The sequence below is a fragment of the Cydia fagiglandana genome, chromosome 6 (assembly GCF_963556715.1).
Source record: "Cydia fagiglandana chromosome 6, ilCydFagi1.1, whole genome shotgun sequence".
Taxonomy (NCBI): domain Eukaryota; kingdom Metazoa; phylum Arthropoda; class Insecta; order Lepidoptera; family Tortricidae; genus Cydia; species Cydia fagiglandana.
The window spans coordinates 16499866-16512736 of NC_085937.1; the positions used below are offsets into that span (position 1 = coordinate 16499866).

General features: G+C 37.7%; 1 protein-coding gene across 1 annotated transcript in view; it reads left to right on the forward strand.

Annotated features, from left to right (window-relative positions):
* Nucleotides 1-4647: 4647 nt before the first annotated feature.
* Nucleotides 4648-12871, forward strand: part of LOC134665408 (sodium-dependent dopamine transporter) — a 33843-nt gene continuing 25619 nt past the window's right edge. The window contains exons 1-2 of the mRNA XM_063522359.1: nt 4648-4696; nt 12285-12464. Coding sequence (XP_063378429.1) covers nt 12320-12464 — 145 coding nt within the window. The 5' untranslated portion in view covers nt 4648-4696; nt 12285-12319. The remainder of the gene's footprint in view (nt 4697-12284; nt 12465-12871) is intronic.

The following is a 12871-nucleotide window of genomic DNA, read 5'->3' on the forward strand; positions in this document are numbered from 1 at the left end:
TGGTGCTTTATTTCGTGCACGGTTTGAGATAATTTATTTTTCACCACACCAGCTCAGAAAGGCTTACTTTGCACTTCAAAAACTGATAGCAAAGTTGCATTTTATTCACATGTGAGGCAAAGTAATCAAATGCAAATTTTGAGTTGTTTTCTTATGTTTGCTGGTAGAATTCACTTTTAAATGATGATTTTGGATAATAAATATTGGATAACATTCATTTGGATTTGATTTGTTTTGATTTTGTTTGATATTTTACATTTAATATTTGCTTCGGGTTGGTGTGGTGAAAAATTTTATGTTTCACTCGGGGGCAAATTTTGTTTAACCTCGTGCTTTGAAACCCTCGCAACGCTCAAGATTCCATTTTTCGAACCACTCGCTACGCTCGTGGTTCAATTTTGGAATCTTTTGCTTGCTCGGGTATCAATATTAGCACGAGCGGTTAAACAACAACTTTGCCCCCTTGTAAAACAAATAACTATTAAGTAAGTATAGGAAACATCCCTTTAATAGCTCTTTCGCTGCTAACTCCTACTGAAAGATAGGTACATAATACTATCTTGATTGGTCACTTCTTGTACAGGTAAGTCAAAAACTAGAATCTTGAGCGTTGTGATAGTTTTATGTCAAGACAGTTAAGACTGAGTCCAGTTTCGCCCACATTAGAGGAATTGTGTTTTCTTATAACTTATAAACCAATCAATTTCTATATAAATCCGTATACTAATAATTTAATATTGTCGTCCTACTGATAAAGTTTTGGTCTTTGTTGTCGCATATTTTATTTTGTTACACGAGTTATAAATGTTTGATGACAATGTTTGGCTGCCTGTCTGTCTGTGGCATCGTAGCTCTCCAATCACTTTGTTTCATATTTGACTATAGCAAATGCCTATATACGCCTATGTTTTCTTATATATTAATACATTGGCCTATTCACAATGCAACTTTACACACTGATTTCAAAGAATAAAAAAACACCTACCACTAGTGCCTCAAGCGTTCCGTAAAACACATTTTTTCAAATGTTATATTTCGTAAGAGATCAACTCACTCCTTCTTAAAGGAGGAGGAGGGTTACTTACTTTACTTTTTGTGTTTACCTGTAAAGGGGGGACACATAATTATTTTCTTTCGGAGCGATTATTTCCGAAACTGTTCACTCTATGAAAAGATCTACCTACCTATTCAACGATACCCCACTTAAGGCACTTGTCCCACCAAGAGCGAGTAAGCGATTAACTATCGGCGATTTTCTCGCCCAAGAAACGAACAAAAGATTAGGATTCTGTGTTAGTATAAGAGACACATATATTAATAGTTCATCGCTGGCTGTTCACACTGCCGGCGAAAACACTCGCTCTACTAGTTTGTCGCCGCGATAAGATAAAACTAGCTCAGCGGTACTCGCTCGGCGATGCTCGCTTCGTAGTTAGAACTCAAGCTGCGAGACCAATCAGTCTGCGTGTTCGGCTACGCTGCATCGCCCGAGCGAGTGACGCGAGTAATAGCCCGTCGCACTCGAACACTCGCCTATAGCCGAGCGACAAAACTATTGGAGCTAACACTCGCTTCTCGCCGCTCGCCCACTCGTTTCTAGTTTATCGTTCTACTCGCTTATCGCTCATCGTCGGCGGTGGGACAAGTGCCTAAAGCAAAAAAAATCTAAAACATTTTGTTCAGGAAGTAGGTACCGACACTATAGATATTTACGATAAAAGTGCGGAAAAGAGGAAATTCGAAATGAGTGGCGATAAATTAAAACACGACCAAAGGGAGTGTTTTAAATCGACACGAGTTGCAAATTACTTATTCGCACGTGTATCGTTCAACGTTTTACAGTAGGTACATATTTATATGGCCCTTTAAACTTTTGACATACGCACGGAAAGTGCTGTTTCCCGCACTACTGCGGGAAAGTAGGACCATATGTACTGTAAAAGATTTTGTAATTATACCGTTCTATCGCCATGGATGATTTATGTATCCATGTCACTCTACGGAACCCTAAAAAGAAAGTCATCGAAAAGCTGTTTTAAACAAAGAAATCACTCAAATTATGAGTGTAGCGAGTTAATTTCCATCAATTTTTTCGTCTCATTTCAGTATAACGCTGGCGACTGTAAACCTTCGTCTCGTTCTTTCAGACAGAACTACGATATACATATATTTTGTATTGTTATTGATGTTGGTATATTATGTATTTCCTCCCCTTTCCTACATACCACTTTAAGCAACGACACATATCGACGCTCCGTGAAAAACAGGTACTTAATACCTACCTACCAAAAACTTGTGAAAAAACTTAACGATATAATTGGAATTTCCATCAGGGCGCAATAATGCGCTTACAATAAAATATTTTATACTTTTATATCGGGGCACTTTCGCGATGGAGCCTTTAAGAGCTTCACTAAGCTTTCAGAGTGCTATGGGCGTGGCCAGCGGAGGGTGTGTCCAACGAGCCCGCGCCCCGCCTACCACTTGTCGCGAGGCCGCACTTACATTTTAACTATTATTTCAATTTAAATATATTTATTTCAGACTGCATGGGTCCATAACATTGTTAGTATTACAAGATTTACAAGTACTTAAATTTAGGAGTTACGGCTCGATTCGGAAAATGAACTAGATCTCTACTAGACCTCAACAAGTTACGATATGGATAATTTAAAGATATTTGTAAGATAGATACTTATGTCAAATTTGACGTTTCCGCGATTCTGGAGGTCCTCTTGACTTGAACGATTGCTACAAGTTATGACTTAGACCAAGTCACATCTAGTCGATATCTAATGTAAATCTAGTTGATCTCTATATCGTCTCTAGATCTTGTGATTATCCCGTTTCCCGAATACGCGTGAGTGCCTACGTCACACATCAAAATAATAAATGCATATCACTATACCTTATAAAACTAAGTCCCCAGCCGCGTCTGTCTGTTTGTGTGTTTGTATGTTTGTTCGCGATAAATTCAAAAACAACGGAACAGATTTTCATGCAGTTTTCACCTATCAATAGAGTGATTCTCGAGGTAGGTGTATAATTTGTTAACCCGTGCAAAACCAGTGCGGGTCACTAGTTATGTATAGGTAAATGCGAAAATTACTTTGTCCGTTGGTTACTTAGTTTCTTTTTTTTAATATTTGAGGACAATCATACATGGATCGAACTAACTCCAAACTGTGCTATAGCTTGTATTGTACTATAGGTGGTATATACGCTGGTACGTAACGATTTTACATACGTATTTAATACACAGAAACTATTCATAACTCGGGAAAAAAATTACAGGAAATATGTAATAAGCTTATAACACATTTACTTTGCTAGTTACGAGCTACGGCGTAGGCGTAGCTAATAAGTCGTCTCAAAACTTTTCAAACAAATATTTTTTTTCTTCACCTCACTCTCACGACCGCCATTGACGGATTCTGATTAAATCATTTGTTACGGTTTTGGCCATGTTTTGACCTTAATGATAGCTCACTATGATTGGTGCCAGCGAAATGCACTGGAATCCGTGTCATCAGACATCTTGCTCGCGATTATTGGTGCCTGTGAGATGCACTGAAGGCTATACATTAGGATACATTAGGCTGTAGCATATGACATTGACATGGGTCAATGTCATATCATAACAAGATACCATAACAAATTGGTAAATCAAAATCGGCTTCATTATGTATGATTCCCACCGAATGATTCGAGCTGGAGTGTTCCTGTCTAGATGACAAAGGAATTTGAACTTGAGAAGCCGCTCTACGTTGTTCAGCGGATCTACCTACTGCCTTTCTAAGGCCCTTGCACCATCCCACTAACCCGAGGTTAAGCGGTTAAACAGCCGGCCTAGCCAAGTTTACAATCGCTATCGCTTCGACAACGAAAAGTATTATGTCTCTCTATCACTCTTCCATATTAGTGTGACAGTGACAGTTGCGTTTCGATCGCAACGGAGCGTAAGCGATTGGCATCTCGGCTACGCGGCCAGTTAACTTAGTGACAAATTGTTACTTTGTATCCATGGCAACTCCAGGTTTAACCGGTTAACCCCGGGTTAGTGGAATGGTGCAAGTGGGCCTAAGTAGTTGAACAGAGTAGTGGTACCATTTGTCATAGTCCTTTCTATACAGCGATTTCTATTGTATATTTCGCACGCAAATCAGTTACATTGTTATCTACCGTAGATTAAATTTAATAAGCTTGGCATAATAAATTTATATGTACATTGAATTGTCGATTATATTATAAAAGGTACAATATTTTATATTTTACAGTAAGTAGGTACTTACGTATAAACTCGTAGGTCTTTCGTAGGTGTCTACCACCAGTACAATCAAACTTTTTCTATTAATACTGGGCGGGTCAACACCAACCGCTCAATTTTCAAACGCAACAAACGTCCACCAATTCCATATTCACTTCCATCCTTTTTCCAAAACGATGCAACACAACTCCCTCACCTCCAAAAGGTCGTAATCACCGTACATTTTCCTTCGAGCTCAGTCGTTCTTACACGCAAACTGTTTTCCTAAGTATAGAATGTCGTAAGCGCCGCAGGTTTACTAAGAATATAAGTCGTTCTGGACAGGGTGGTGTCGGGGGGAGGCGTGGCGTCGCCGGGTGGAATCGCCACTGTGCCCCGGACAGCGCGCCGTGCGGACATGGCGCGAACACTGCGCCCGCCGACCCGCACGTAAGTTTTAAATTTTTGTTATTTTCTGTAGGCTGCATGGTTATCCATTATCCGTTATTAAGTAAACAAGTTTATAAACTTTACAAGTACACTTTTTGTTAACCGTGAAATGAATTTATTTTTCTTTTTGCCCGAAATTAATATATCTGACACGTGATTTTTTGCTGATTCTAGGTAAAATATTAAAAATATAAAAACGAAACATCGATTTTACGGCTAAATCAGTGTTAGAATTCACATTAAGGCTAAATCTTATTTGTATACAGTTAGGTATTATGAAAAATATTACTACCATCGAAACGGTATCTTTTTGTGATATACCTACCTATAATGTTATTGGACATAAAATAAACACAAATCCCAAAATATAACTCAAATCACATACAGTAGAGTCCGGTTAGTACGACTCCGCATATAACAACCAACCGCTTATAGCAACGTAAGTATAGGCACTTGTTTGGTTTTAGTACAAGCTACTATGAAAGCACAACCGTTTATAACGACTCCGCTTATAACGACCGATCGCTTTTAACGAGGGAAATTGACTCAAAATCCGTCCGTCAAGTCCGGTTACAACGACGACCGACGTAGTTTTTACAAATAAATTGTTGGTAAGAAGCTTACTCCGTCCCGCGCACCCAACTCTCCTCCCCCTTTTGCATATAGGGAGCAAGATGAAACAGATAGTCATGCGACTTTTCGTAATCTTGCAAACTAAATAAAACAATTCCCATTATTCGATTGAGACACATAATACACACATAATAAAAAAAAATAAGATAAATAAGATATAATTATGTAAGTTGGGTGACATAATGCAATATTTTGGTAGGTACCTTCGAGCTGATCTATCGATGGACACAGGAGGTGGCCAAAGGAACTATGTGATAAAACAACGTCATCTTGATTAGATTCCCAAGAATTACGACTTTTTATTTTACGGAATTCGAGTAATTTGCGGATGACGCATAGACTTATAATATATAAAGACGTAGTCTCAGCGAGCTGTCACTGTTGCCACTTTTGTTTAGTGTACGATTAACAATGCGGCCCACGTTGCTGTAGCCATGTCGATAAAGTCATATCGATAAACTATCGACATTTCTTGCAATTTTAATTTAACTTCAAAGGCTTAACGATACCTAAAATGACCAAAAACGCTTTTATTCTTTATTGTGGTTATCAGATCACAATTTTATAGTCACGCCCCAGCAGGGAACCAAGGCAAAGTTCAGATATTTAATTAAAATACATAAATACCTCCTAAAATAGGTGTTCCGCAATAATTGAATTATATTATTATATTATAATATATTCATTATCCATTAGCATTTCAATTATGTTTATGTTTAACGAAGATATTGAAGCTTCAATTAATCGCTATTTCGTTCCGCTGTGTAGCGTTTATCGATATATAACATGATTAAAATCGACTTTTCACATCCCTAAAAGAGCACAATGAAAGCACACATATACGCTTTTACGCACACATACACAGCCTGGGCGCATCAAGAAAGGCAACACTTGATTTGAAGTCCACCTTGTCAACTGTTATGGTTGTCCTTTTTTGACAAACGGCATTTTTAAAAGAGCGAGGAGAGAGAAATGATACTAGTTGCTGCGCCTTGAAAGAGAACAGAAAAGGTTGGGCCCTTGGGATGACGAGTGAGTACGCGTACCTTGATGAAAAGTGGCTTCTTCTAAACACACAAGTCTCTCCATTTAAGACAAGGTGTCGTAATACTAACGTAAATATATATTTTAAAAGAAATGTTTTATTTCTTAAATAAATAAATACAAAATGATGTAATTATTTTGATTAAAAATATATTAAAATTGGCGGCTCGTTTTGTACGACGTCCGGTTAGTACGACGTAATATCAGCGGTCCCTTGAGTGTCGTTATAACCGGATTCTACTGTATTTTCTAACAATCACCAACTTTTGGCTTTTGCAAAATTTTCCGCTAATTCGTGTTAAAACAAATGTACTTAACTGTTTAACCTTTTGAACGCCGAGAACACCTAAAGTCGTCGTTACTTTTTGTGCCCACAGCGCCAAGGACAACTATATATGTGGCGCACGCTGTAAAAGTAACCTTCACACTTTCCAGTAAGGTTTACATTAAATCCCATGCGCCCAGGACCTTCGGGTTTGAGTGATGTTTGTATTTATGTCGGCGGCCGATCGTAAGATCAGGCATATCGTGAAATTCCTAGGCATATCGTGAAACGTAAAAACCTTTGACTCGTTCTCTGAGTCGACGGAGCTCCACTACGTGGGGCTCCTATTTCTGGGCAGTTTGCCCTTCGGCATCTTCATCTGAAGCAACCTAACGAACCTACCCTATCTATATATTGGTTTAATGTGACTATCGTCAAAACATTACATAGGAACATTACGATCTGCCTGATCTTACGATCGGCCGCCGACATTTATATGATAGCGTTCAAAAGGTTAAAAATTTTAAAGGAAAAATACTACTTAAAATAAAAAATCGGAAAATATGTAGGAAAAAATAGGTTTATCTATTTCATCCATGAAATTACTTATGTACTTACCTATACCTAGATATTTTTGCTGTGTTACGACCGCTTCTCTGTAGGTACAAATGTAGTTCCCATTTTCCTCTCTGTATAAATATTTTTTCATAATTTGTTGCATTAGCTATGCCCCTTGTACCTATTGTAAAAAAACAATCGAAGGGGCATAGGTCTGGTGGATATATATCAAATTGTGTAAAATATTTTCAATAATGTTAATTAATACCCAGAAAGGAACAAAGAGGACCACTATTGCATAGAAAGACGGTTTCGCGCGGTCGTGCACTTTCTTCTTAAAGGTAAATTATATTTAAACGTTTTCAGTGTAATAAATCTATTTGTCAGTAAGATATAAGTCGCCAAATACAATACAAATACTATTCGAGCCCGTCGCTTCACGCGTACAGTTTTCGAAGTAGCTGCCTTTTTCCATTGACAAATATGTAGTTATTTACGATACAAGTGCGGAAAAGAGGAACTCGTGTCGATTTAAAACACTCCATTCGGTCGTGTTTCAATTTATCGCCACTCGTTTCGAATTACCTATTCGCACGTGTATCGTACAACGCACGGAAAGTGCTCTTGTTAATACAGTCTATAAGCTCTTTTACAGTACATATGGTCCATATGTACTGTAAAAGAGCTTATAGACTGTATTAACAATAACAATATAACAAATTTTTAATGCCAATAAAAGTTTAACAGGCACGTTACAGGGGACCCCACACTAGGCATGCCTATAGTATCGCGGGAGTTACCATCAGTGATAAAAAAAATATAATTATATTAAACATAAGAATAGGAATTAGGAAAGAAAGCGGAGTGTGAACTTGTGTGTTTGTAAGCTTGTTGTGAGGAGGGAGTGAATAGTGTGTAAATGAAATCTAAGAATGTAATGAATGTAAAAGTTAGTTAGATTTAAGTGTGTTCGAGCGTTATGAAAAACTGAAACTGAACTCGAAGAGGAATGAAGAAGTAATCCTATTAATAAATAAGTTTTTGGCAAAAATTTCATTTTTGGTACAAGCTTTTATCGCTGACTGTACTTTTCCTACGACAAACACCTAATACTCATCGAGACGATTCTAAAAAACCCTAACACAGTTAGGTTGCGTTGTTTCATCACAGAGTTCCTATGGCCACCTCCTGTCTCCATCATCAAATCAGCTCGACGGTATCATAATATTGCATTGCCATCCGATTTATAGGTACGTGCATGCAAAATTTCAGCTCAATCGGAAACCGGGAAGTGGATCAAATTTAACTTGCAAGATTTGATTACAGACAGACAGACACCGGTCAGGTGAAAGTAAATAAAATAGGTCCGATTAATAAGGCAGTGAACCGGTAATAGAAATAAGAAAGCTAAGTATATATGCAGGACAGGCCTGTGCAATCCTCCAATAATAAATTTCAGTAGGTAATTATAGTTCGTTGATTTATAGTTCGTTTTTTTAGCATTAGAAAGAACTTGAAAGAAAGTAAGCGATCTCGACATGTCTTTTAATTGAAAAACGCTTTTTACAAATCAGGAACTATTACTTATGAAAGCAGAAAAATATAAATGATCGTATTAGATTCATAATTCTTACATATTTGCCGTAACTAATTTATAAAATGTGTTTTTCAATTAAAAGACACACCAAGATTGTTTACCTTATTTCTAATGCTAAAAAAGGTAAACAATCTTGACGTGTGTTTTTATTGAAAAACACATTTGAAAAATAAGTCACGGCTAATATATACGATTATTTAAATTTTTTTGGCTTTCCTAAGTAATCATAATATACGATTATTTACATTCTTTTGCTTTGATAAGTGATAGTGACTGATTAAAAAATAAGCGTTTTCCAATTAAAAACACGTCAAGATCGCGTTGTCTTTTTCTAATGATAAAAAAAACGAATCGCGGGTGCAAACATAGTGTCACTATACAAAATTAAGAACCATTCTAATAGTGACGTTGTTCCATTTTTGAAATATGAATTTTCAGGCACAAATCATTTTGGATAGTGACACTATGTTTCTCAAGGAACGTTATGTACGAAATATCATTTGCGATAATATGTTACTCTTCGAAGGCCGCAAAAATATAATGTGACGCGCTCCTATCGCTCTACAAAATTAAATAAGATCGTGTCAGATATTTTTGCTGCCTTCGTTGTGTAACATACTATTGCAGGTGACTGTACAAGTGTACAGTAGTTGTAAATTCGCTGTCGTTCGAGAGGCTTGATGTCAGCGCCGGCCCGACATGCCGACATCCATGCCGACATCCAATTCCGGTGTAGTGGTGTCGGGGTTGTGACGCTTTTTCGGTGACGCTGGCCGCGACGCGTGACACTCAAGCTAACAGGGCTGCCAAATGTTATCTTTGGATCTATTATAACATAACTTAAATGAATTTAATGAAGTGTGAATGTTACAAATTATGACATGAATGTATCTTAGTTTAATGTTTCCTGGCTACTCGCTCTTGTTAGTAGGTAACATAGTAGATATTGTGTACACGATGTATACAAGGTGTAACATGAGGAAACCGAATAATTTTAACCACGCATTTCTGAGGTCAAAAGAAGAAAAAAATGTAATATGAGTTTAGGTCAATTTCGCCCAAAAATTTTTTTTAATTTGTTTTTTTTTTCAATTTTTTGAATGTACTTGTACATAAAAAATAAATGTTATTGGTAAACTTGTTACTTAAAATAGATTTTTACATTTTTTTTTCGTAAAACCTTCTTTTTGCAAAGTGTTACTTGTTACTTTTTGACATCTATCAATAAGGATATTTAGACTACGTCCCATAGCAGCAGCATTACCATCGAAAAGGCCTTTTACATTATGTAACAACAAAAACTTGTTTATTTTTAAATTAATATTATCTCTGAAACAAAGCGTATTTTTTTTAAAGTTTATAGGACATTTTTGTCTCTAAATATGATCAGGAATACTATGTTAAAATTATTCGGTTTACTCATGTTACACCGTGTATTTTAAATGTACCTATAACCAAGTGTGATGAATAAACTACTATCTATCTATCTTGTATTTACATTAAACTATCTAATTTTTTTCCGCTTAAAGTCGAAAACCCTCAAGATGCGTTCTCGCATTATGGCTCCTCTACACGATGGGCCAACGCCGGCCACTCCAAGGGACGCATTTATGCGTTAGAGGGAGCAAGTGATATTGCTATCTCATTCTACCGCATGGCTGCGTCCCTTGCAGTGGCCGGCGTTGGCCCATCGTGTAAAGGAGCCATTAGAAATAGAATCGGAAGTACTTATTTGACGTCAAAATATTACAATAAAAACAACCAAGTTATTAATGCCTAGTCAAGTGACAATCGTTGATATAAGATGCCAATCAAAAGTGAAATAATGTATGGAATTGATCACGTGACTTTTCGTTACATTGTCATCTCCATCCCCATACATTTTTTCTTTTCAATCGGCGTTTGTCGATCGATTGTTGACATGTTGGCTAGGCCCCCAGGTACATCAAATAGATTGCCTCTCGGCGTCGTATTATAGCTGTGACTCTTCCAAGGCACACCATGGAAAACTGAAAGTAAATGCTAAAACAAGACATAAGTACCTACCTAAGCTAAAGTTAGCTTAAACGAACTCTATAACATAAAAATCTTCAAGTTTTTTAAAGAAATAGTACGTTGACTGAAACAGGGCTTATATTTTGATCGTATCCAAAAAGATATTTATTAAAGAACAGACTCTTTTTATTTGCGTGGGAAAACGTTGAATAAAACTATGCGCATATGAACATTTCTTTTGTCAAATACAAAATCAGAATTGTATTTTCACATGCACTGTAAACATGAATTCAGTATTTATTAATAGCAATCAAACAAAGCAAAAATAAGCCATTACATACCAGCAAGCCTATTATGGATCGCTTTTATCCACATTTATCCACGTGATAAAACAACTGTAACTTTTTAACTCTGCGGGATAGAAAGGGACGGACACCGTTTTATCACGCTGTCACGTAGACAAATACGACCATCATATCCGTACAGATGTATCTGGAAATACAAAAATAAGATACCTACTCAAGCGCCAACCCTACCGGCGGTCAGTGGAGGACCCTTCGTCACCGTCAACATTTGTCACTTGATTACGCGACCTAATGGAGGGCCATCGGGTATTTCCGGTTATTTCTGCCCAGTAATTAATACCAATACGGTAGGTCAAGCACTCTTTGCTAAGGCGCGTTTTTGAAAAGGGTCTGGCATTTGTTTTGGAACGTCTCGAGTCTTGAAGGTTACCTAGATTTGTTTATAATGTTTACCTACTTAAAACAAAAAGTATGAATTAACATTTACGTAGTATTTAGCGCGGCAAAAGGGGTACAAGTTTGACATTTATTTAGATAGTTACCTACTGATAAATAAATAATGGAACAATGTAACGATTTCCAAAATGGAACATTTCTTTAGTTTTTGTGTGGATTCTAGAAACTACCGTGAATTTTCCCAACTTGTTGGAACTAATTAATCAGCCCCGAAGACAATATACGATCAGGGGCAGAGACAACTGATCCCCGCATAGAAAATTTGATTGATTATGTTATTTATCTATCTGTATTAAATTCAAATCCCGCAAATTCTAAGAGGGGTCTCCATCACAATTACAGCACTACTATCTGAATAAATAAAATAAAGAATACCTAAATTTAATTACAATACCAAGGGCACAAAATATTTAATTTTTAAAGGGATTTTGAATTTTTATATAGCTTTAGTTATTTTAATTGTAGTTCGTTTTGTTTTAATATTCTTTTTATAACACTTATTATTTAGGTATAATTATAATAAATGAGATCTAATTTCTTCTCTGCACCACCTACTATCTATCTAAGTTCTATCTCCACTGCCAAAATATTGTCTGGAAGAGATCGCTCTTAAGCGATAAGAACGCCTGTTGTTACCTGTAACCAATTGTCTTTGTTTGTGTGCCTGTAAGTAGGCACATGTATTGGAAATGTGTGAGGTGTGCAATAAAGAGTATTGTATTGTATTGTTGGCAGGGTGGGGCGGCTTCGTGAGGGGGTCCTCGTGTAGGATGTCATTGAAGACGCCGACGCCGGCCGCCGGCGAGCGCGAGACCTGGGGCAAGAAAGTCGACTTCCTGCTCTCCGTCATCGGCTTCGCCGTCGACTTGGCCAACGTGTGGCGCTTCCCCTACCTCTGCTACAAGAATGGAGGGGGTGAGTGTAGCGAGACCTGGCTTAGCACATGAGCATCACACCGGTGCCTGTCCTTCTTTAATGCTTAGAGAAACACGGGTAGGCTATCTCGCGGGCGAGATCGTTACTGTCACTGCGCTCCTACTGCTAGAAAGTCGATTTCCTGCTTCCTATCATCGGCTTCGCCGTCGACTTGGACAACTTGTGGCGCTTCCCCTTTCTCTGCTACAAGAATGGAGGGGGTGAGTGTAGCGAGTCCTGTAGGTTTAGCACATGAGCACCGCACTATTAGTATCTCGCCCAAGCTAGACTGCCCGTAGTGCCTGCCCTCTTTCTGTCATCGGCTTCGCCGTCGACTTTGCCAACGTGTGGCGCTTCCCCTACCTCTGCTACAAGAATGGAGGGGGTGAGTGTAGCCAGACCTGTAA